The sequence below is a fragment of the Babylonia areolata genome, chromosome 5 (assembly GCF_041734735.1).
Source record: "Babylonia areolata isolate BAREFJ2019XMU chromosome 5, ASM4173473v1, whole genome shotgun sequence".
Classification (NCBI taxonomy): domain Eukaryota; kingdom Metazoa; phylum Mollusca; class Gastropoda; order Neogastropoda; family Buccinidae; genus Babylonia; species Babylonia areolata.
In genome coordinates this window covers 23,120,257-23,143,711 of record NC_134880.1, presented here as the reverse complement: position 1 = coordinate 23,143,711, position 23,455 = coordinate 23,120,257, and the positions used below count along the sequence as shown (strand labels likewise).

Sequence of the window (23,455 nt, the reverse complement as noted above, 5' to 3'; positions counted from 1 at the left end):
TTTAAAATGTGTCATCAGTCCAGAGGCTTCCTATTTCTTTTTCCATTCTCACATCATGTCTAGAATTAATTACGTTTGAAACCTGTGGGACAACTGCAGCAAAGTGCATATGAAAAAACTAGATTCTGTACACAGACGTGCTGTAATACACCTCAATGGTGTTTTACGAAATGCACGCAGTCATCAATGTCAACTGCCAGCACCTCTTCCCTTGACTAAGCATGTAATATTGAATAAGTGCGTACTTATGCATGAAATTATATTCGGTAAATATCCTACTTATCTACACCAAACCATTGTCTGCTATGATATTCGCAACCCTAATAAATTATTCCCGAAATGCGACACTTATTCTACTGAAGCCAAGAATAGACCTTTATGGATCGAGTTTAGCATACCCCGGCACGCACTGCTGGAACAATCTCCCCAAACACCTCAAAGAACCATTTTCCACCACAACATTCAAAGAGAAACTTGGACAGTACATGCGTGCCGAAAGCCAGACCTAAAATCTGGTATAATTTTGTCATTGACAACCCTTACAAATTGTGTTGAAATGCGTCAAACAGTTGATAACGTATCGCGCCATAGCGTATTGTTTTCAAAGATCTGAATGTGCCCTCCTTGCAGTGGACATAACTGACGAAAACAAACTCTAGTCTGGTCATGTCTACAATTCTATATACTCAAGTTGTGAACCATCGTCACCCAACTCTTTTTTCTTTTCCTTTTCTTTTTTCTTACTGATTTCGTACTGACATATCATTACCTCTCTCCCCCCCCACCCCCCCATAATGTGTCCATCTGACCATATCCCAATTACCCGTCTCCTCATTTGCTATCTTTTATGTCTCTCGCATCTGTGTTTTAAATTTTATCATTACTTGTGTGTGTGTGTGTGTGTGTGTGTGTGTGTGTGTGTGTGTGTGTGTGTGTTGTGTAGTGTAGTGTAGTGCAGCGTAGTGTGTTACTCACCTCAGTTTCGTACAGATGTGTCTGTCAGTGTCACGCTGTGTTCTACTTGTGCATTATACATGTATTTAGTACAACAACATTTATATGCATATGTGTCTGTGTGTCTCTTAGAACAATGGTAGATGTCTAAGTCGGCCAAAGTGCTAGTATCTTCACCGTTGGAAAATAAAGATTCATTCATTCATTCCCCCTCTCTCCACACACACACACACACATTATTGTTTCGATTTGCTCCCCCATGTCACTAGAGCTGTAAACCTAATGACATTAAACCATTCAGTGTTCAGGAAAATCTTTTGTTTGATGTGTATGCATATATATTACATACATATCCTCATCCAGATAAAAGAACATCTGTTGCTTTTTATGTATAACACCCATTAGAGAAACATATCTAACACGAGCATAAAACTCACTCCCCCAGTGCAATTTATTTCGTATTAAGGTTAACTATGAAGCCAAGCCACGAATATCACACACACACACACACACACACACACACACACACACACACACAGAGAGAGAGAGAGAGAGAGAGAGAGAGAGAGAGAGAGAGAGAGAGAGAGCGGATCATACTACAGCCGCCCTTGATACTCGTAACACATTGCTCTCTCGCACGCTAACCAGCTTGAGGAAAACTGGTGTCTACATGGTGACCGTCCTGTACAATCCAAACTCATTTGTAATGTTCAGTTTCTCTCGTGAAAGTCAGTTTCTTTTCATAGATATGGAGGGTTAATTTCATTAAGTAGTACCGCCATCTGTCTCCATCATAGTCATCAGCGGGAAGGCTAGTGTCCTGTATTTTGTTGGCGTGAAAACAAGTCACCACTGATGTGACTCGGCAGCAGGACAGGGTCTGCATTGTCACATTGTCCGTATCCCCACTCGAGCAGAATCACGCTTGACCATCTCCAGCATAAAAGGTGGGTCCTTTTTTGTGTTCTTTTGGTTTTGGGAGGGTTTTGTTTGTTTGTATGAGAGAAACATTTATCACATTAAATTCATGCATAATACAAAAACGGAGGTGTAACAAGACACAGGACATACATAGAAGAAGAATTTAGGGCATATTTTCAATTTCTTTCATGAATATGGAGTGTTAAGTTCATTTAGTAGTACCTCCATCTACCTCCATTATAGTCATCAGCGGGAAGGTTCATGTACTGTATTTTTTGGCGTGAAAAAAATCACCACTACCGAAGTGACTCGACAGCAGGTCAGGGTCTATTCTGGTAGATGGCAACTAGGATTTGGCAGTTTCTATGTGGATCGCTGGAGCTGGAACTGCGACAGAGGGAACCGTAGGTGTTGACTGCGCAGTTCAACAAGAGTAACACCGCCCAGGCGATGAGAACCTAAAGCAGGACAAAAACCGCTGTAATCAGCACAAGAAACAGACTACAGTGGAAAATCACGAGATTATGCACCGTCACATTGTTCCGATTCCTCACACGAGCAGAATCACGTTCAGCTGTCTCAAGCATTAAAGGTGGGTCTTTTTTTCCATTTTTGAGAGATTTTATTCAGTCAACCAATACGTGGCGGCGATAGATAGACAGAAGGCTTATACACTGTTTTTGGAAGGTCCATCTGTGAGGAGACTTGGAAGTACAAATATAAAAATGATGATGGTGATGATATGGATACTTCTATAGCGTCTATCTTCGGTCTGAGACCAAACTCTAAACGTTCTTCAAACACGGACTCACAACACGCTGCATATCTGGGTGGAGCCGACTGATAGCTGCCATTGGGCGCTCGTCATTCGTTTCCTGTGCATTGAATCACGTCAGTCACGCACACACCCACACAGACGTGTAACAGTTTTAAGTGTATGGCCGTTCTGATTATTTACCCCATCATGTAGGCAGCCGTACTCCGTTTTCGGGCGTGTGCATGCTGGGTATGTTCTTGTTTCCATAACCCACCGAACGCTGGCATAGATTACAGGATCTTTAACGTGCGTATTTGATCTGCGTGCGTATACACACGAAAGGGGTGTTCAGGCACCAGCAGGTGTCCACATATGTTGACGGTGAAGATCGGAAAAATCTCCACCCTTGACCCACCAGGTCCGACGGGTATCGAACTCAAGAAACTCGACTAACCTATGTGGGCATTTTTGTATGTTTAACTATATACATGACCTCGAAGAATATTAGTTGCTGGGTCTATATTATTCACATTACTAGCCATAAGGTCCATGAAAATATAATCTTTTATAGTTTTTTTCTCACAAAAACGAAAATCACAAATACGTCATACATATGTCATATTTAGTACATGGGATATTCTTAATAAATGAAGGGGAAAAGGACGAAATAAATGTAAAAAGAGTAAGAAAAAGAAATAGCACATACACACTTGATATTTTTGTTTTAAATGAATGAATGAAAAAAGGACGAAATAAATGTAAAAAGAGTAAGAAAAGGAAATAACACATACAGTCATTCACTTACGAAGAAAAGAAAGATAAACACCCGTAGGTGTTGGGGAGGACCCAGAGAAGCCCGACACAGACCGACACAGACTGACAGAAACTTGGAAAGAGAATAGATTGTGTTATCATTTCTTCCTACTTTGAGCAATCAAAATATATTAACAAACAAGTAGATAAAAAAAAAATAAAATTGCGTATGTTAAATGGGAAGCGAACATACTGATTTTGACTCAACAATATTCAGACTGGGAATATGTAAATCAATACGCGTGCATACATTACATCTCATATGTATTACATACATACATACATGAAATTGGATTCTAGTCACACCCTTTCGCAGTTCTTTAATGTATTTTTTAAACCAAGACATATTAATATGAAACTGTTAACAAGAAGTCCGCGATTCAACCATTTTTTTCTGAAAATGTATAACGATACAAATTCTCATATTCGATGTGTTCTATTTTAAACTGGTTTCGCAACTGCTGTGGGAATCTTTGGAAACCAGAACAATTCTGTCTCACGTGAATTTGTACAGAAAATGTTTAGCAAATAATATAATAGTCAAATATCTCATTTGATCTTGCATCTTGCGATTTTCCGAAAAGGGAATAACTTTCTAATCAGTTTCAAGCGATGAGCATTTGTACATTTTTCTTTAGCAAATATCTCAAAAATAAACCTGGACTTACATCTAAGATATGGATTTTTTAAACATGTTGAATGCCCTCTGGTTCTCTGTTACAAAAAGTACTTCTGCTTTCTGTAGAAATGTTCACGCTTTAATAGCAGGGTGTTCGTTGCGGTTGTGCTGTGAATGATCCGGATTTGGAACCATTTCAGTTTTACGCCATGTATCAAAAATGATGCAAGGGGGCTCAATATGTGTCCATTCATTCATTCATTCATTCATTCTATTCTTCTTCTTCTTCCACATCTTCTTCTTCTTTCTTCCTCTTCTTCTACTTCTTCTTCTTTCTCTTCTTCTTCGTCATCTTCTTCTTCTACTTCTTCTTCTTTCTTCCTCTTCTTCTCATTATTATTATGTTATCATTATTACTATTATCATTATTATTATTATAGTCATTGAGATGGACGAGGACAAAGAAGCAAGCCAAGTTCTTGACGCAGTGCTGATAACGCTGGGTTGGCCAGGGCGGTTCCAGATCCTTCAGCTCTTGATGCTGTTTTTGTGCCTCTTCCCAGCAGCGTTCAACATGATGGCCATCGTCTTCATTGGTATCTGTGTCTTTTTTATGTTTTCTTTTTCTTTTTTGACTCGTTTGTGTAAACAAAGTGAGTCTATGTTATAACACAGTGTTTGGTTCTCTGTGTGTGTGTGTGTGTGTGTGCCTCTCTGTGTTTGTGTGTGTGTGTGTATCTGTCTGTCTGTGAGTCCGTGGTAAACTCTAAAATTGCCATTCTTTCTGGAAATACTTTGTCTACCAAAACACACCAAATTTACATATAAACATAGTATAAAGAATCTCCTTAGTCATACCAATAATATGTTGCAACTCTACAGAATTGAGCTATATTTCCGGATCATCAACAGGTTATTTCGTTGAGATTCGATCCAGAATCCGAAAATTCTAAAAACCGCTTCCCATTGAGTTGCTAGAAGTGTTTGGTGAGAAGATGACATGTACTCGTTGTTCTTGTTCACAATCAAAAGGAAAGAAATACAAATTCTGGACACAACATTGATACCAACAACACCATCGATGTGTTTAAATACAAATATTCTAAAGTGGACACTGAATTAACTGGATTGAACATAAAAGAAAAATTGAATCAATCGTTTCTTCATCAGCCCATTGTCGACTGGTTCGTGCAAATCCAGACATCTACCACGTTTTGCGATATGTTTCAAGTGATGGCAACGTCTCCTTTACTGGTGAAATAAAAGAATAATCGAGATATGATAAAACACACACAAAAAAACATGCTTTAAACAGTGTTATTACGTCTAATACAATGACGCTTAGTGCTCGCAGGAATAAGAAAACAACAAAATATTCCATTAATGCACATGACGTCAGATGCGCAGCAACAGTGGGGATTAGTCAGCTTGCTTCGGAACTGTACATGCATGGCTCGATTCGGCTGCATTGCCTTTTTTTTCCTTTTTCTTTTTTTCCACAAGCTTATTCTATATAGCATATCTAATACATAACACTTTTTAACAAACTTTTTAATCTTTTTTTTTCCTCCTCCTGAATCATTTACTGGATAAAGCACGAAGCACAAGTGAGTCTTGAAGGATTTGCCTCTTGTTTTCTTTTTTCTGTTTTCTTTTCTTTTTCTTTTCTTTTCTTTTTTTCTTTGTGTGTGTGTGTGTGTGTGTGTGTGTGTGTGTGTGTGTGTGTGTGTGTGTGTGTGTGTGAGTTTCTATTCTTTACCACATGTCTTGTCCTTGTACTGTTGTTGTTCTTCTTCTTCTACTACTACTACTACTGCTGCTGCTGCTGCTGCTGTTACTGCTACTCCTACTACTACTTCTTCTGTTGCTGCTACTGCTGCTACTTTTTTTCTACATCGTCGTCTTTTTGTTCCTCCTCTACGAATTCATTTCTTCCTTCATATTATTTTCCGTTTTAATTATTTCTTTATGCACATACTCCTCTTATTTTTGTTAATCCGTCTACCTGCCTGCACATGTGTGGAATCGTGATTCACAATTTTCTTTGACTCTCCACGAATTTCAGGTTAACATATTTTTTATTCACTTGTGTGTCAGTGTTCGGTTGTGTGTGTGTGTGTGTGTGTGTGTGTGTGCGTCCATGGTAAACTTTAACATTGACATTTTCTCTGGAAATACTTTGTCCGCCAGTCCGAAATTTGGCTTAAACATAGTATGGACAAAAATTATCACAGTCATACCAATAACAGTTTGTAAGTCTCCCGAATTAAGCTGGGTTTTTGTGGGGGTTTTTCGAATCACTAACGGTTTATTTCGATGAGATTCGTTCCGAAATCCGAAAAATTTTAAAACCCACTGAGTTACGAGAAATTATATCGTTATTTCACGGGCAACTTTACATGATCAAGAACAATGTCTTCATTGTTTGCAATGCTGTGTTTCTTTGTTTATTTTGCATTGTTTTCGTGTTGTTGCAGTTGTGAGGTTAAAAAGGGGACTTAGACATTCATATGTTCGGGAAAGAAAACAAAAGATGCAACATTTTTGAATCGGCGAGAACGACATGACCTCGTTTTTGATTCACTTGTGTAAACAAAGTGAGTCTATGTTTTAACCCGGTGTTCGGTTGTCTGTGTGTGTGTGTGTGTGTGTGTGTGTGTCCGTGGTAAACTTTAACATTGACATTTTCTCTGCAAATACTTTGTCAGATGACACCAAATTAGGCATAAAAATAGGAAAAAATCAGTTCTTTCCAGTCATCTTGTTTAAAACAATATTGCACCTCTGGGATGGGCACAAAAAAATAAAAAATGAAGCCTAATTATATGCAAACTGCATTTACTGTTATATTTATATTTTTTGTATTCCCTAAACTTGGCACTTTGATCTGATATTCTGACCCAACAACAAGAGCAGTCATTATTATTATTTTTGGTTAAAACAGGAACTTCTTTTCCTAAGGATGGAAGTTTTATTTATTTTGCAAACGTTTTGGTGCAGATAGTAAAAAAGGGAAATTACTCTGTAATTAATGTTAGGGGACTTAATTCGAATCTGGTTAGGACGTTTTTTCTTTTCTTTTTTTTTAACGCGAAGTTTATAATAACAAATACAGAACACATTTTCACGATTAGATTTTTTTTTTTTTTTAAGTGTATCACAAGTGAGTCTTGAAGGCCTTGCCTGTCTTCTTTCTTGTTGACTCACTTGGGTAAACAAAGTGAGTCTACGTTTTAACCCAGTGTTCAGCTGTGTGTGTGTGTGTGTGTGTGTGTGTGTGTGTGTGTGTGTGTGGTGAATTTTAACATTTCATTTTCTCTGGAAATACTTTGCCTGCCAATACCAAAACTGGCTTAAATATAGTATGAACAAGAATCTTCACAGTCATACCAATAACAGGTTGTAAGTCTCCCGAATTAAGCCGTATTTCCGATTCATCATTGGTTTATTTCTTTGAGATGTGTTCCGAAATCCAAAAATTCTCGAAACCGCTTTCCACTGTGTTTGGCCCACTAGAAGGTACGTTCTGCTCGAAGACGGCATGACCTCCTGTTTCTTGTTCACAATGAAAAGGAAAGAAACACAAATTCTGGACAGAACACTTACAGTGATACTAACTACACCATCGACGTGTTTATTGCACATAAATATTCTAAAGTGGACACTGAATTAACTGGAATCAACATAAAAGAAAAATTGAATCAATCGTTTCTTTCAGCCCTTGTAGACTGGTTTGTGCAGATCTAGATATCTACCCTGTGTTGCGATGTGCTTGAAGGAGATGGCAACGTCTTCTTTACCACCGAAATAAAAGAATAATCGAGATATAATAAAACACAAAAAACATGATTTAAACGGCGTTATTACGTCCACTACAATTACATCTATTCATCACAGAAAGAAGAAAACGTCAACATTGCTTTAAGTTTTAAATTTAGTCATTTGACGTCAGATGTGTGCAGCCTTGGGGATTAGTCTGCTTGCTCGGGAACTGATCAAGCCTCGTTCCATCCCTCTGGCCTTTTCTCTCTCTCTCTCTCTCTCTCTCTCTCTCTCTCTCTCTATCCCAAACTTATTTCATATATCATATCTAATACAGAGCACTTTTCAATGATTTTTAAAATCTCTTTTTTTTCTCCTCATGATTCCTTTACTGGATAAAGCACAAAGCACAAGTGAGTCTTGAAGGCTTTGCCTCTTGTTCAATTAAAGGGAAATAAATACAAATTCTGGACAGAACACACAGTGATACTAACTTCATCATCGACGGTTTACTGCATGCAAATATTCTAAAGTGGACACTGAATTAACTGGGGTGAAAGTAAAAGAAAGATTGAATCGATCATTTCTTTAGCCTATTGTAGACAGGTTCGTGCAGATCCAGAGATCTACCGTGTGTTGCGATGTGCTTGAAGCGATGGCAACGTCTCCTTTACCGCCGAAAAAGAATAGTCGAGATATGATAAAACACACAAAAACATGATTTAAACGGCGTTATTACGTCAACTACAATTACGTCTCTTTATCCCATGATGAAAAAAACGTCAACATTGCTTTAAATATCAAAGTTAATCAAATGACGTCAGATGCACCTCAGCAGTGGGGATCAGTCTTGTTTCAGAACTGAACATGCATAGTTCCATCCCGCTCACATGCCTCTCTTTTTCTCCAAAGTTTATTCTATATATCATATTCAACACAAAGCACTTTACAACGATTTTTTTAAATGTCACTTTTTCCGGGTTTTTTTTTTTTTCTAATAATGATTTTTTTTCTGGATAAAAAGTGAAGCACAAGTGAGTCTTGAAGGCTTTGCATGTTGTTTTTATTTGTGTCTGTGCGTATATGAGTACATGACGGCGATTGTATTCTTGTGAGAAGATGCTCAAACATCGGCTGGTAAGGAATTGAATGGTCTGAACGATTGTGAAATAAAACAATGAAGTCAGTGTTATAAAGTAAGGTTAAAAATAATAACAGTGAGAAGACGAGGAAAAAGAAGAAGAGGAATAAGTAATAAGGTTAGAATTATGTTTACACGCATTTGCATTCTTCCAATCTTCTCCCCTGTCAGCATTAAAACGTCAGTTCTCTCTCTCTCTCTCTCTCTCTCTCTCTCTCTCTCTCTCACACACACACACACACACACACACACACACACACACACACACACCTTAATGACTCTGACTTATGCTTACGTACATCTCCATGGTAATTAGCATCACAGATGGTAATCGTCGCATTAACGTGTTTATTTTTAGACTGAACACCTCACATTTCGCTTGGCAATGGAATCATTCAAAGACAGTCGAAATTGTCCTTCAAATTTCTTTCACCCACACACACACACACACACACACACACACACACACACACACACACACAGGCGCACACACACACACGCACACGCACACAGAGCCACACACACACACACACACGCGCGTCTAATATCACTTCAAGTGGAAAGACGTTAAACTGAAGACAACACACACACAAGACACAGAACAGCACAGCACAGCACAGAACAGAACTGCACACTACAGCACAGTAAAGCACAACACACCACAGCTCAGCACAGCACAGCACAGCACAGCACAGCACAGCACAGCACGGCACACCACAAAAACCTCACGAACATTCTGTCAAACCACAGCTTGGATGTTGTTGTTGTTTAACTTGTGCACCCGTGCAGTCAATACTCTATGCTGAAGTGGCTGTTCCTCAGTTTTTCATGACCCAACCAACCCCGACGGTCCGCGTTGAGAAGGCTGATCTCCCACTCATCGCTTTGTCACGGATAGGACCAGCACGCCATTCCAAGGCACCTAAGTTCAAGACCAGTAAACAAAATCATCTAAAATTGATTGGAAAAGCGCTGTTGGTGGTCTCCATAGAGATGACTTTGAGTTGACAGTGCGTTTTGACAAAAGCATAGATAGTGTAATTATTTCATGACACAAAATAAAACTATGACTTACTTGCTCTCTCTCTCTCTCTCTCTCTCTCTCTCTCTCTCTCTCTCTCTCTCTCTCTCTCTCTTTCCATGTCATTCTGTCTCTGTGGCTCTGTCTCTGTGGCTGCCTCGATCTCTCTCTGTTTCTCCATCTCTCTGCCTACGTGTAACAAATGGCAAAAAAGAGTGTTACTTGTGACAGGACATTATCATGGTATTAGTATGTGATCACCTCGTCTGCTCTCTCTCTCTCTCTCTCTCTCTCTCTCTCTCTCTCTCTATCTATCTATCTATCTATCTATCTATCTATCTATGTATCTCTCACATACACACATGCACACACACTGAGACATACACACACACGCACGAACGCACACACGCACGCACACACACACACACACACACACACACACACACACACACATGCACATGCACACATACAGACACAAATGATTTTGACCTATAGAGATAAATGCTATCAGCTACACTTTAAAGGCTCATGATATCCCCTTCTCCATCCTCTCATTATTGCAAACTGGCTTTTGCGAAAACCACTTGCCATCCTCTGTCTCTGTCTGTCTGTCTGTCTGTCTGTCTGTCTGTCTCTCTCTCTCTCTCTCTCTCTCTCTCTCTCTCTCTCTCTCTCTCATTACCCTGGTGAAATAAAATTTCGTTTCGTTTCGTTTCTCTCTCTCTCTCTCTCTCTGTCTGTCTGTCTGTCTGTCTTTGTATGTGTGTCTGTGTGTGTCCTCTCGTTATTGCAAACTGGCTTTTGGCGTGTGTGGCTGACATGTATTTGATAGGCTACATATTGTTTATTGTAAATCACCCCCTTGAAATGGGGCCGTGGCGTTCTATTGAATAATTCATTATCGTTATCTGTCTGTCCCTTTATATGTATATATATATATATATATATGATATGTTTACACACACACACACACACACACACACAGATATATATGGATAGATATCCCTCTCTCTTTTTTGTCTTCTTTCAGCAGTTCGATAATACATGCAGCGTTTGAATGCGATTTTGTTTTCATCAATTTACACAGACAGCTGTCGTTTTGAATGCTCACTTTGTTGACTGCTTTCCTTTTTCTTCAGGAAAAATGAATGAACACAAGTGCAAAGAAGCCATTAACGACACGTCACACATTATTTCTCCTGACGTCACGAATGTGACGTATGGAACCTGTAGTGTGACGTCGGTGAACTTCACAGGGGAGAAAACGGAAACGCCATGTCCTGATGGTCTGGTATTCGCTGACCCGCGTGACCATTCTGTGGTTTCCGAGGTTAGAAATCTCTAGCAGCTGTTTGGGTCTGTAGATATTATAGTAAAGTGTAGTATACAGTACGGTACAGTGCAGGGCAATGCAATGCAATGCAACTGAATGCTGTTGTGAAAATGAGTTGGCATCCTTGGATATCTGCTTCTTTTTTTTCTTTTCTGTTTTTGCCTCTTTTTTTTTCGTAATCTGTCACATGATCCTTGTTTAAAGTTTTGTTTGTGATACAAACATGCCTCATACACATTGACTGTGCGCAGAAGTTATTTGAAAAAAAACTATTAAAAAAACCACGTCAAATCTTGGATGAGAAATTTATGAAACATTAGCATTCACGGACTGAAAGAGGAATACGTCTGACGTGAGAATATGTCATTTAAAGAACAGATTGATAGACATGTCAGCAACTGTCACCTGACCGTTCATCTTCTTTCAGTGGGGCCTGGTCTGTGAGAAGGAGGCACTGACTGACGTGTCCCAAACGGTGATGACGGTGGGGATGATGGTGGGGGCCGTGGTGTTTACGTCCCTGGCAGACAGGTCAGTTTCTGAATGTTTTGCAGTTGGACGGGTGCAGTGGTCAGATGGCTAGAGCGCTGGGTTCTCTCCCGAGTTTCTTCCTGAGTTTGATCCCCCACCCCATCCCCCACACCCGTCGCACCTGGACGGTTTAAAGGTGGAGATTTTTTCCGATCTGCCAGGTCAACATATAAGATAGGATAACAATAACGTTATTATCTCAAATTAGATAAATTTGGCCAGGTGCATTATCACAACACAGACAAGTAAACAACATGGAGACAACACGAATATGTGCAGACCTGCTGGTGCCTGAACCCCCATCGTGTGTCTATGCACGCGGAAGTATACGAACGTTAAAGATCCAGTAATCCATGTCAATGTTCAGTAGGATATGCAAATAAGAATATACCAAGCATGCACACCCACGAAAATGGAGTATGGCTGCCTGCATGGTGGCGTTTAAAAAAAAACTAAAAAAAACGTCATATGCGAAAAAAATTTACATGTGTGTGTGTGTGTGCGCGCGCGCGTGACTGAACCTGATTGAATAGTATATAGGAAACGGATGATGAGCGCCCAGTGGCAGCTGCCAGTCAGCTCTACCCAGGTGTACAGCCTGTTGTGCAAATGACCCCGTGTTTGTAAAGCGCTCAGAGCTTGGTCTCTGACCGAGGATAGGCGGCCTATAAGTATCCATATCATCATCATCATTATCATCATCAGTGGGGTGCCATGCGGAAATGTCGTGCTTAGCTTCATTGTTGTGTATCCCAGGTTCCATGAAATCAGAGCAGAACCAAACGTGTTCGTTAAAAGAAAGTTGTGAAGCAGAGACGTTTGTTCTGTTTTAAATTTTTGTGTAATGTGCTCTTTGTGTTGATTTGTGTGTATTTGTGATTATTTTGGTGTGTTTTTCGTGATGCCTGGTTCCTTGGTGTTTATTTTTTACTATGGTGAATGTGATGTGCTTTGTTTTGCTGTTGTTTGCGTGCCTGCTTTTAATTACATGTTTTTATGTCACTTAGTCTATTATGTATAATTTAGCTAATGTTATGTGTTGACTGTGTTGACCTTGTGCATATTTTATGTAACTTAGTCTTTAAATTTTTATAGTTTATTATAAAGCGTGGTGAGCCCCATCTGAGATAGGGGTACTGCGCTATGTAAACCTGCATTTTATTATCATTATTATTATTAAATTTCCATGACCCACTGCATGTACACAGGTACGGACGGAAACCTCTTCACATTGTGAATGGCCTGGGTGTGTTGCTTACTGGACTGGCCACTGCCTTCGCTCCATCCTTTGTCGTTTTTATCTCGCTCCGGTTCTTTCTCGGGGCATTTGAGCAGGTATTTTTAGTGGGCACATTTGTTTTATTCATTTATTCATTCATTCACTTATTCATTTGTATATGCATTTATCTATTATCTATCCATTTATTTATTCGTCAATAACAATTTATTCATTCAATCATTCATTTATTCGTCGATGTAGGTTGTTAGCATTTTGTCCTAAGTAAGATTGTGATTTGTTTCATCATTTGTTTTTGCTACAACATTTCATTGCATCTGAGCGCGCTGGTTCGAATCACGGCTCAGCCGCCGATATTTTCTCCCCCTTCACTAGACCTTAAGTGGTGGTCTGGAGCTAGTCATTCGGATCAGACGATAAACCGAGGCCCCGTGTGCAGCATGCTCTTAGCGCACGTAAAAGAACCAACGGCAACAAAAGGGTTGTTCCTGGCAAAATTCTGTAGAAAAATCCACTTCAATAGGAAAAACAAATAAAACTGCATGCAGGAAAAAATACAAAATAATGGGTGGCGCTGTAGTGTAGCGACGCACTCTCCTTAGGGAGAGCAGCCCGAATTTCACACAGAGAAATCTGTTGTGATAAAATGAAATACAAATACAAATACTCACTCAGTCACTCAGTCTACCACCCACTCACTCACCCACTCTCACTCATGTACTTACCTACTTACTCAACCAACCAACCAACCAATCAATCACTTACTCACTCACTTACTGACTTACTCACTTTCCTACTGACTGACTGACAGACTGACTGGCTTGCTTATTTACTCATTTACTCACTCACTCACTCACTCACTCAGCCATCCACTCACTCACCCACTCTCACTCACTCACGTACGTACCTACTTACTCAACCAACCAACCACTCAGTCGATCACTTACTCACTCACTTACTGACTTACTTCCCTACTGACTGACTGACTGGCTTGCTGACTTACTTACTTACTCACTCACTCACTTGTTCGCTCACTCACTCACTCATGGCAGGGATTTGATCTGACGGGCGTCATCCTAGGCATGGAGATTCTGCCAGCCAGATGCCGCTACATCCACATGGTGTTCTACAACATCCTATGGGGCTGTGCCATGGTCCTGCTGGGACTGCTGTCCTTTCTGATGAGGCACCTCCCCTGGCGTTACCTCCAGCTGATCATCTCTGGATTCTCTGCTTACACTTTTCTGCTGATCTGGTGAGGGTCTGGTTTTGTATGCGTATCCGCCTGTTTTCTTTTTGTTTCTGTTTTTCTTTTCGCAGGGTTCAGTTGTTGTTTTTTCTGGTGATATGGAAAGGTAGTGGTTTGTTCTCCTCCTCTGTGTGTGTGTGTGTGTGTGTGTGTGTGTGTGTGTGTTCGTCTCCCTCTTGCGTGTGTGTGTGTGTGTGTGTGTGTGTGTGTGTGTGTGTGTGTTTGTCTCCCTCTGTGTTCTTTCATTAATTTAACGTCTTTTCACTTTGAGTGGTATTAGACGTGCCGTGTGTGTGTGTGTGTGTGTGTGTGTCTGGTGTCCCTGTGTGTTTGTTTCTCTCTCATACTCTCAGAATGTAGATATCCTTCTCTCTCTCACTTTGTCTATCTTTCTCCTTTTTTTCTCTCTCTTCTCGTCCTTGATTGTTTTTCCTCTTGTTTGTTCTCTTCTCATTTCCTTTCCTTTCTTCTATATTTCCCTTTCTTTTCTATGCTCTCGAAAGCTGGATAAAAGAATAAGCGTATATGCTTCTCCTAATATAGGTCACCAACTATTTTGTATGTTTTAATCCTCAATGACATGAAAGAAAAAATATTGAGTTTATGGACTGAGTAATTTGTGTAACTGGACATCAACATTTTATTTTTGAAATATACCATCTCTTGGAATAGTTAATGGAAAATACTCTAAAGTTCTGAGAATCTGAGAGGATGTCACTGAGGTGGTTCAATTTATCAATTTGGGAATGCATCCACATCTATATCCATTCGTTCTATATTCACAAATCGTTCCTAACTTGAAATGCTGAAGACATATCGTTGTTTTCGGTCCTTCTAGTCAGAATGTCGCCACACAGGAAAAAAATATTAAAAAATGGATGGCGCTCTCACTGTAGCGACGCGCTCACCCTGGGGAGAGCAGCCCGAATTTCACACACAGAAATCTGTTCTGACAACAACAAAGAGAGAGAGAGAGAGATGTCAGACCGAACCATTTTCACCACCTTTGGAGAACAGACGAATGTTTCCAGACTTGACCATGGGCCACATAACCTGACAAGTTGCGGGTATCTTGGTGGAGTTTATAAAGAGGAAGAACAGATCCTGGCCAAAACATATTTCTTCCAACTCCCAAAAGGTCAGTAAATCATGTCTAAAGCTGGCCTACCTATCTCCTAATTGAAGATATACTTGCTTTCAGAAAACACACTGTCCAGCAGGTTTGGTAACCCTATCTCTGTATATTGTGCATCTACACTTGTCTGTTTGCTGTCTATCTCGTTCTTAACAATACCTTGATCATCCAGTCGTTTATGTTTCCAGTTTCCTGGAGGAGTCAGTCCGCTGGCTGGTGGCTAACGGCAGGGTGGAGCACGCAGAGCGGATACTGAAGAAGGCGGCAGCTCAGAACAAAGTCAGCCAGGTGGACGTGCTCAACGTCTTCAGAACCAAGGTTCTGAGGCAACACACCTCTGATGAAGGACACGACCTGAAGAACGGAGCATCTGAGGTTCCCGGAGAGAATCCCAACTCGCTCCTGGGTAGTCACTCTGCGTCTGGTGACAAAGAGGACCTGCCCAAATACGGAATCACTGACTTCTTCAGGCACAAACACGTCTTCATTTGTACTGTGATCAATGGCTTTGCGTGGTGAGGCTTCCTTGAAACCGATTTCAGTGCAGTGTGATGATAATGACCTGTCCCATTTGTCGTCATTTTGCAATGATGATCTTTTACTACCTTAAAGTCATAAAAAGCACATGTCTGTTTGCTTTCTCGCATAGTTCTTTCCCTTTCCTATCCCAACGCATTTGTTTTCATCGCCAGCCTCATACATAATATCAGGATAACTACGAACTTGCATATATGTTGACATGTTGACATGCATACATACTAACCCATTTAGTCAACTAACAATTCCTCTCTCTCTTTGTATATATACCCCGTCTGTGGATATTCTTCCGTCTGACTTACCTCTCTGCACTGTAACCGTTTCATCTCTACATTGAGTTCCTGCTTCAGTTTTGTGGATGAACAATAATCAAATACATTTTTGTTTTTCAAATGCAGATGGAATAGATATCTCCGCCATATTTGTTATTCAGATTTGTTTTACTGTGCGTCTGGCAGTTTGAAATAAGTATTTCACTGACAAAGTGTTTTTACTTATTTCAATGACAGGTTTGTGAATGTTCTGACGTATTACGGGTTGTCTATGACGTCAGTGAACCTTGCTGACGACATGTACCTGGGGTTTACCCTCAGCGCTTTGGTCGAACTGCCGACCGCTCCCGTTGCATTCTACTTGGTGGAAAGGTTTGTGTATTGTGTGAGGTGATGTGTGAGTGGTATGTGTCCTCGCCTTTAGTGTAATAATATTTGTTGTTTTTTCTTCTTCTTCTTTTTGTTTTGTTGTTGATGTTTTGTCAGTCTGTCTCATGTTTTCGTTTTTCTCTTTCTTTCATTCCATCTTACTTTCTTCATTTTCTTTTTTCTTTTTTTCCTTTTATTTCGTTTTTCCCTTTTTTCTATCATTTGATTCCTACCTTCTTTCTTTCACTCTTGCTATTTATTTTACCAGCTAACTTTAAATCTTTTCTTGATGTTGGTATTTTATTCATTATACATTTATTATATTTGGGTTTATTTTTGTAGCCAGAATGCTATCATCTAACGTCTTTTCATTATGTTATATTAGAATATGATTGTGCTAGATTGATTCGTTCGTTCGTTTGTTCGTTCGTTTTCAGATTCGGTCGGAAAAGACCTTGCGCCGCGTTTCACGTGCTGGCGGGACTATCACTGCTGGCCTCTGTGGCTTTGCCATCACTTGCAGGTGACTGTTGTCAGATTCACACAAACAGGTCTACACATATGTTGACGTGGAAGATCCACCCTCAACCCAACAGGTGCAACGGGGATCGTAGTCGGGCGAAAATCCAGCGCGCTAATCATTTGACAGTCGTACCCGTGATTAGTTGGTTGGTTATTTGGTGGGTTGGTTGGTTGGCTGGTTGAGTTGGTAGAGTCGGCTGGTTGATTGAGCTGGTTTATCTAACTGGTGGGCGCATTGGTCGGATAGTTGGCTGGCTGACTGGCTGATTCATTGACTGACTGACTGATTGATCTATGTTGGATGACTGCACTGATCAGTTGGCTGGCTGGCTTGCAAAGTGTGTGGGTGACTGTCTGATGAGTTAATCGATTGATTGATGATTGATTAATCAATTAATTGAAGCTGGGTGACTGCACTGATTGGTAGGTTAGTTGTTTGGCTGGCTGATTGTTTGGTTGATTGTTTGGTTGATTGATTGGCTGCAGGTGACACCCGAGCGTCCACCATAGCGGTGGTGGTGCTATCACTTGTGGGCAAGTTTGCCATCACTGCTTCCTTCGGAACGCTCTTCATGTACACTCCTGAGCAGTTTCCTACCAACCTGAGGTGTTGTTTCACTCTGTGTCAGCCTGTCTTCGTCTGTCCATGTGTGTGTGTGTGGGGGGGGGGGGGATTGTGTGTGTGTGTCTTTGTGTATGTGTGTGTCTTTCTGTGTGTTTGTGTGTGTGTGTCTTTACATGTGTGTGTGAGCATGCATATGTGTGTGTGTGTGTGTGGAAGTCAATGTCAAAATATATTTCATGATGTTAAGTTGTGTGTGTGTGTGTGTGTGTGATGGTAAATTTTGTGTGTGTAAATGTGTGTGTGTGTGTGTGTGTGTGTGTGTGTGTGTGTGTGTGTGTGCCGTCACCGTTGCCTTCATTGTGCTCTTACTTCACACATCTGAACATCTCGTGACAACACAAAGTACTCATTCCCTCTGTCTGTCTCTCTGCCGTTCTCTCTTTGTCTGTCATTCTGTGTCTCTAAGTCTCTCACAGCCCCTTCTACTGTCAAAAAATATAAATGCTGACCCCGACCCCCTCTCAAAGCTGAAGGGAACCAACACATATGTTGGGGAAAGTTTCTCTCTCAAAGAGTCCACGAAATCCGATGTAATCTGGATAAAAATAAAGAATAACCTCTTGGAATTATTGATTTTTTCTTTCTCGTTGACGACAAACCTTTGCTTTCAGAGACAGCCGTTGGTTTACTGATGCAGTTAAACAATTTGAAAATTTAAATAATCATTTGCAGGTACGGGTAATTTTGGATAAAAGCAATTACCATCTTCAGAAAAGGTCTTTACATCGCAGCAAGGGAAATTGGATTTATGATAGCATTACGATGCCTGTCGTTAATGTTTATAAACACCTTAGATTATTTTTCTCTTCTCGTTTGAGTTTTGTTGCTGCATTTCGAGATCTATCTAGCAGATCAAAGAATGTATTGTTGTCTGTTATTAAGGTATCACAACTCTCTGGAACAGACATCTGTGGCTTACTCTGACCAGATGCAGATTTATTTTTTCTTACGTAAAAATACTCAGATAGCGTTATAAATCTGCAAACCATTCATAATTATCATGTCATCTGTGTGAGGAATCCAAAGAGAATAAAGTTCATATTGTTTTGAAATGTCCTGCCCTTACAGGACTTTGAGATAAATTCATTCCAAAGAAATATTGTACATATCCATGTATATTCCGACTATGTTTATTGATGTCTTTGAATACTTAAGATACTATGCACGGTTTAGTTTTGCATTCATGTAGAGCACTTTAACTATAAAAAAAAGACACTTGTATCCTAAATGGTGTGGTAATTGATTACACTTGTGGTCTATACACACATAATTATAGTGACGCATGTTAAATTTTGTCATCGCCTTCTTCTTATATGGGGCAATGGCTTTAAATGAACAAATCATCTGAATCTAAATCTCTACCCCTCTGTCTTTTCGTCAGTATGTGCCCAAGGTTTGCTTTTTATTTCTTTTTGTATTTCGTTTATTTGTTTGTTTTGTGTGTGTGGATAGTTTGGTTTCGTCCAAACAGTATAAGTTCATGGCTCCTGTTTCCCTATTTTCAGGAATGCAAGTCTGGGAGTGGCATCTATGGCGGGCAGAGTGGGTGGTACAGTCGCCCCATACTCTAGAACCTTGGTAAGACACAGATGGATACATACTCAAGATGAGCGAATACGTGGTGATCACGTGAAATCGTTTGCGAAGCAGGAAATGCAGTTGCAAACCGTAATGAACACGTGCGCGAGCACACACACACGCACACACACACACACACACACACACACATATATATATATATATATATATATTCATACATATATACACATATACTCACACACACATACACACACAAACGCGCGCGTGCATTTTCTCCTTATCGTCTTCGTCATCGTCGTCGATCTTTTCATGATATTGCGATTCTTTTTCTTCTTCTTCCTCTTCTTCTTCTTCTTCCTTCATCTCATAATCCAGTTCTTCCTCCACCCACTTTCTCCTTGTCCTTTGCCTCGTGGTTCTTCGCTTCCTTCCTCCAGTTTCTCATGCATCTGTTTATCTTCCTCCTTGTCCTGCATCACCACCTGTCGTCATCCTGTCCTATCCATCTTTATCCTATCCTTCTCCTCCTCTCCCTCTTAGTTCTCTTCCTTCCATCATTCTATCCCCTTCTCCTCATCCTCCCTTTTCTTCACATTCTTTGTCACCTTCCTTGCTTTCCTCACAGTCTAATATCATCATTTTACATGAACAGACTATAAACAAATAAACAAACTTTCTTTCCTCATTCCCAATATTTTCTCAAAACGTCTCTTTCCAAATTCCAGATCCGACACTTTCCCTGGGCACCGGGCACTATCTTCGGAGTGTGCTGCCTTCTGCTGCCTGTCTGTATGCGGATGCTGCCAGAGACCTGTGGCAGAGAACTTCCCCAGACCATTGAGGACATGGAGCTGTACATCACTGCTCCAGACAAAGTATCTCCACGCTCTCAGAATGAAAAGCAGAAATCGGAAATTACATCAGTCTGACGACGATACAATTTTACCATTTTGTCACGTTTCGCTTTGGCTGCGTTTTATTGTCTCCGCTTCGTTTTGCCCTTTAACAGTATCCATGGAAGTCATGGTCGTGGTGGTGGTGGTGGTGATGATGATGTTTTTGTTGACTGGTATGATACCATTGTCAGGCATTGGTAATGAAGTTTCATGTTATGAATTTCGGTGTTTTCTATTTTGTTTTTCGCCACAAGCAGTGAAGAAACTCATCATTCCAAAAAGCGTTATACAACTCGTTACCATGTTCGATGTTTTATACAGATACTTCTTTTTCTGCACCAGAATTTGCGAAATCTATTATGTTTACAGCAATACGATATTATCCATAACGTTTTTAGCTATTATTTTCCCAATACTGTACATATCTTATATGACATTAGAGACTATCATTGTATAGTGTCCGTGCTTTGCGTAACGATTCATAGCATTTATATCTCATCGTGGTTGGATAACCCATGACTATTTCCATGTTGTAGTCCTTTTTTGTATGTAGCGAATTGCAGTATGACATTTTTCTTTTCTTTCTTATCATCACCCCAAAAAACGGAGCATCGGCTGGTGAACATAAGGGGGCGTAACTCCACAGTAGCCTTGAGCACTTGATGAATTATTACTTCCCCTCTTACAGAACTTGCTCCCCTGACCAGACAACGCTTGACTATTTTTTCAGTAATTGAGCACACACACACACACACACACACACACACACACACACACACACACACACACATGTAAACACAGATACACGCACTTATATATTTAGTTGTTTCAGGTGTTGGGGTATTATGTTTATGAATGTTCATGTCTCAGTAAAATGGGTTTCCATAAAACATTTCAGTATTTTTATGTCTGAATATTGTCATAGTTAACTTGTGATGGTGTTTGTGTCATGAAAAACTGAAAGGAGGAAGTAATAAGCGGTTTTGTTGTTGTTGTTTTTATAAGTTCGGCAAAAATTTTAAGTAACCCCTTGTGTGCCAAAGCACGTATCACGTATTGCAGTGACGTTGCTGATGACGTCATCAGAAGAAGAGAAATAGCTATGGAAAGCTGAAAATTCACGCAGCTTACCTGGAGTGGTATATCTTCGGAAGTTTTCTCAGTTATAGGCTTATTGTTTTGTGTACTGCTTGAAACACCACTTTCTACTGTTTTTTCTCCCGGCAATGAAGGTGTTGAGAGTGAAACTGCATAAAAATAAAAACAGAAAAAAAACATTTGACTGAATAGATAGATGTGAAATGTGGACCGCTACATCAAACTTGTTTTGGATCTTATTACGTGAGGCTGTGTGATCTACTCAGGTGAATGTTTATTGTCGGCGTTGTTTGGTCTCTCTGTCTCTTTCCTTCACTGTCTCTCCATCAGTCTGTCGATTGAAACACTTTATCTATCCACATGAAAATTAACTTGTGCCTCGTGTGTGTGTGTGTGTGTGTGTGTGTGTGTGTGTGTGTGACACTTCAACAGTGTCTTAAATCGCCCTCCTTCATAAATGATGAAGCCATAGACCGTCTCCCACAAGTCCCTATCAACGAAGCACTGGACGATCCGCCAACACCTCTTGAGACCCAGAAAGCAATCCGTCTGCTATCCAGTGGCAAAGCACCTGGCTCAGACTCCATACCAGCAGAGGTCTACAAGGATGGAGGCACTGTGCTGACTGAGAAGATCCATCAGCTGTACTCACTCATGTGGAAAGAAGAGACGATCCCCCAAGATTTCAAAGATGCATCTATCATTCACTTGTACAAGCGAAAGGGGAACCGGCAAGCCTGTGATAACCATCGGGGCATTTCCTTGCTCTCCATCGCAGGCAAGATACTTGCCAGGATCCTACTAAACCGCCTCACAGCACACCTTGACCAAGGTCATTTGCCTGAGAGCCAATGTGGATTCCGGAAAGAGCGCGGAACCACCGACATGGTGTTTGCTGCAAGGCAGCTGCAAGAGAAATGTCAGGAGCAAAATGCTGATCTGTTCTCCACCTATGTCGACCTCACTAAGGCCTTCGACACCGTGAGTAGAGAGGGACTATGGAAGATCATGGCCAAGTACGGATGCCCTCGGAAATTTATTTCCTTGGTCAGCCAATTCCATGAAGGCATGCAGGCTCGAGTCCAGGACAATGGCGAAACATCTGCTCCTTTTGCTGTCACAAATGGTGTCAAGCAAGGCTGCGTCCTGGCTCCAACGCTGTTCAGCCTCATGTTCTCTGCAATGCTTACTGATGCCTTCAGAGATGGCGATGTTGGAATCGGCCTAAAGTACCGAACAGATGGCAAGCTGTTTAACCTCAGAAGGCTTCAAGCAAAAACGAAGGTCATGACAGACATCATCAGAGACTTTTTGTTTGCTGATGATTGTGCCCTCAACGCTGGATCTGAAGCTGACATGCAACTCAGCGTCGACAAGTTTGCCACTGCCAGCAGGAACTTCGGCCTTACCATCAGCACGAGGAAAACTGAAGTTCTCCATCAGCCAGCCCCAGGGAAACCCTACGTTGAGCCCAACATCACAGTCAACGGTCAGAGACTCAGTGCGGTGGAGCGGTTCACATACCTTGGCAGCACACTGTCACGAAATGTGACAATCGATGATGAAGTGAACGTCAGGATTGCAAGAGCAAGCGCAACTTTTGGTAGACTCAATGCAAATGTCTGGAACAGAAGAGGCATTAGTCTTGAGACCAAGCTAAAGGTCTACAGAGCAGTAGTTCTCCCCACACTACTGTACGCCTGCGAAACTTGGACAGTGTACCAACGTGTACATGCCAAGAAGCTGAGCCACTTCCACACAACATGCCTCAGGAAGCTACTGAACATCAAGTGGCAAGACAAGACCCCAGACACAGAGGTGCTCGCAAAAGCCACCCTTCCCAGCATCTTCACCATCCTGATGAAGTCCCAGCTTCGCTGGGCTGGACACGTGGCGCGCATGCCAGACCATTGGCTGCCCAAAAGGCTCTTCTATGGCGAGCTGCAACAAGGGAAGAGATCACACGGAGGTCAGAAGAAGCGCTTCAGAGATACTCTGAAAGTCTCTCTGAAAGCGTTTGATATCAACCCTGACTCCTGGGAGGAATCTGCAGTGGACCGTGACAAATGGCGCGCTGCTGTGCACAAAGGCGCCAAGTTGTGCGAGGCCAACAGGACTGCTGCA

The 23,455-nt window shown here is 41.0% G+C and overlaps 1 protein-coding gene across 1 annotated transcript; it reads left to right on the top strand.

Moving 5' to 3' along the window:
* The first annotated feature begins 4,512 nt into the window (after positions 1-4,512).
* LOC143282229 (solute carrier family 22 member 15-like) lies at positions 4,513-20,272 on the top strand. The gene is made up of 11 exons (XM_076587829.1): positions 4,513-4,660; positions 11,128-11,318; positions 11,749-11,852; positions 13,061-13,187; positions 14,142-14,344; positions 15,662-15,988; positions 16,520-16,654; positions 17,248-17,261; positions 17,660-17,780; positions 19,304-19,376; positions 20,063-20,272. The coding sequence occupies exons 1-11, from the start codon at positions 4,513-4,515 to the stop codon at positions 20,264-20,266; spliced, it is 1,647 nt and encodes a 548-aa protein (XP_076443944.1). The 3' UTR covers positions 20,267-20,272.
* Positions 20,273-23,455: the final 3,183 nt, after the last annotated feature.

Coding starts and splice junctions, on each gene's coding strand:
- LOC143282229 (XM_076587829.1), top strand. CDS start 4,513: ATGGACGAGGACAAAGAAGCAAGCCAAGTTCTTGACGCAGTGCTGATA. Junction 13,188..14,141: donor TTCTCGGGGCATTTGAGCAG/GTATTTTTAGTG, acceptor CACTCATGGCAG/GGATTTGATCTGACGGGCGT. Junction 17,781..19,303: donor CAGTTTCCTACCAACCTGAG/GTGTTGTTTCAC, acceptor CCCTATTTTCAG/GAATGCAAGTCTGGGAGTGG.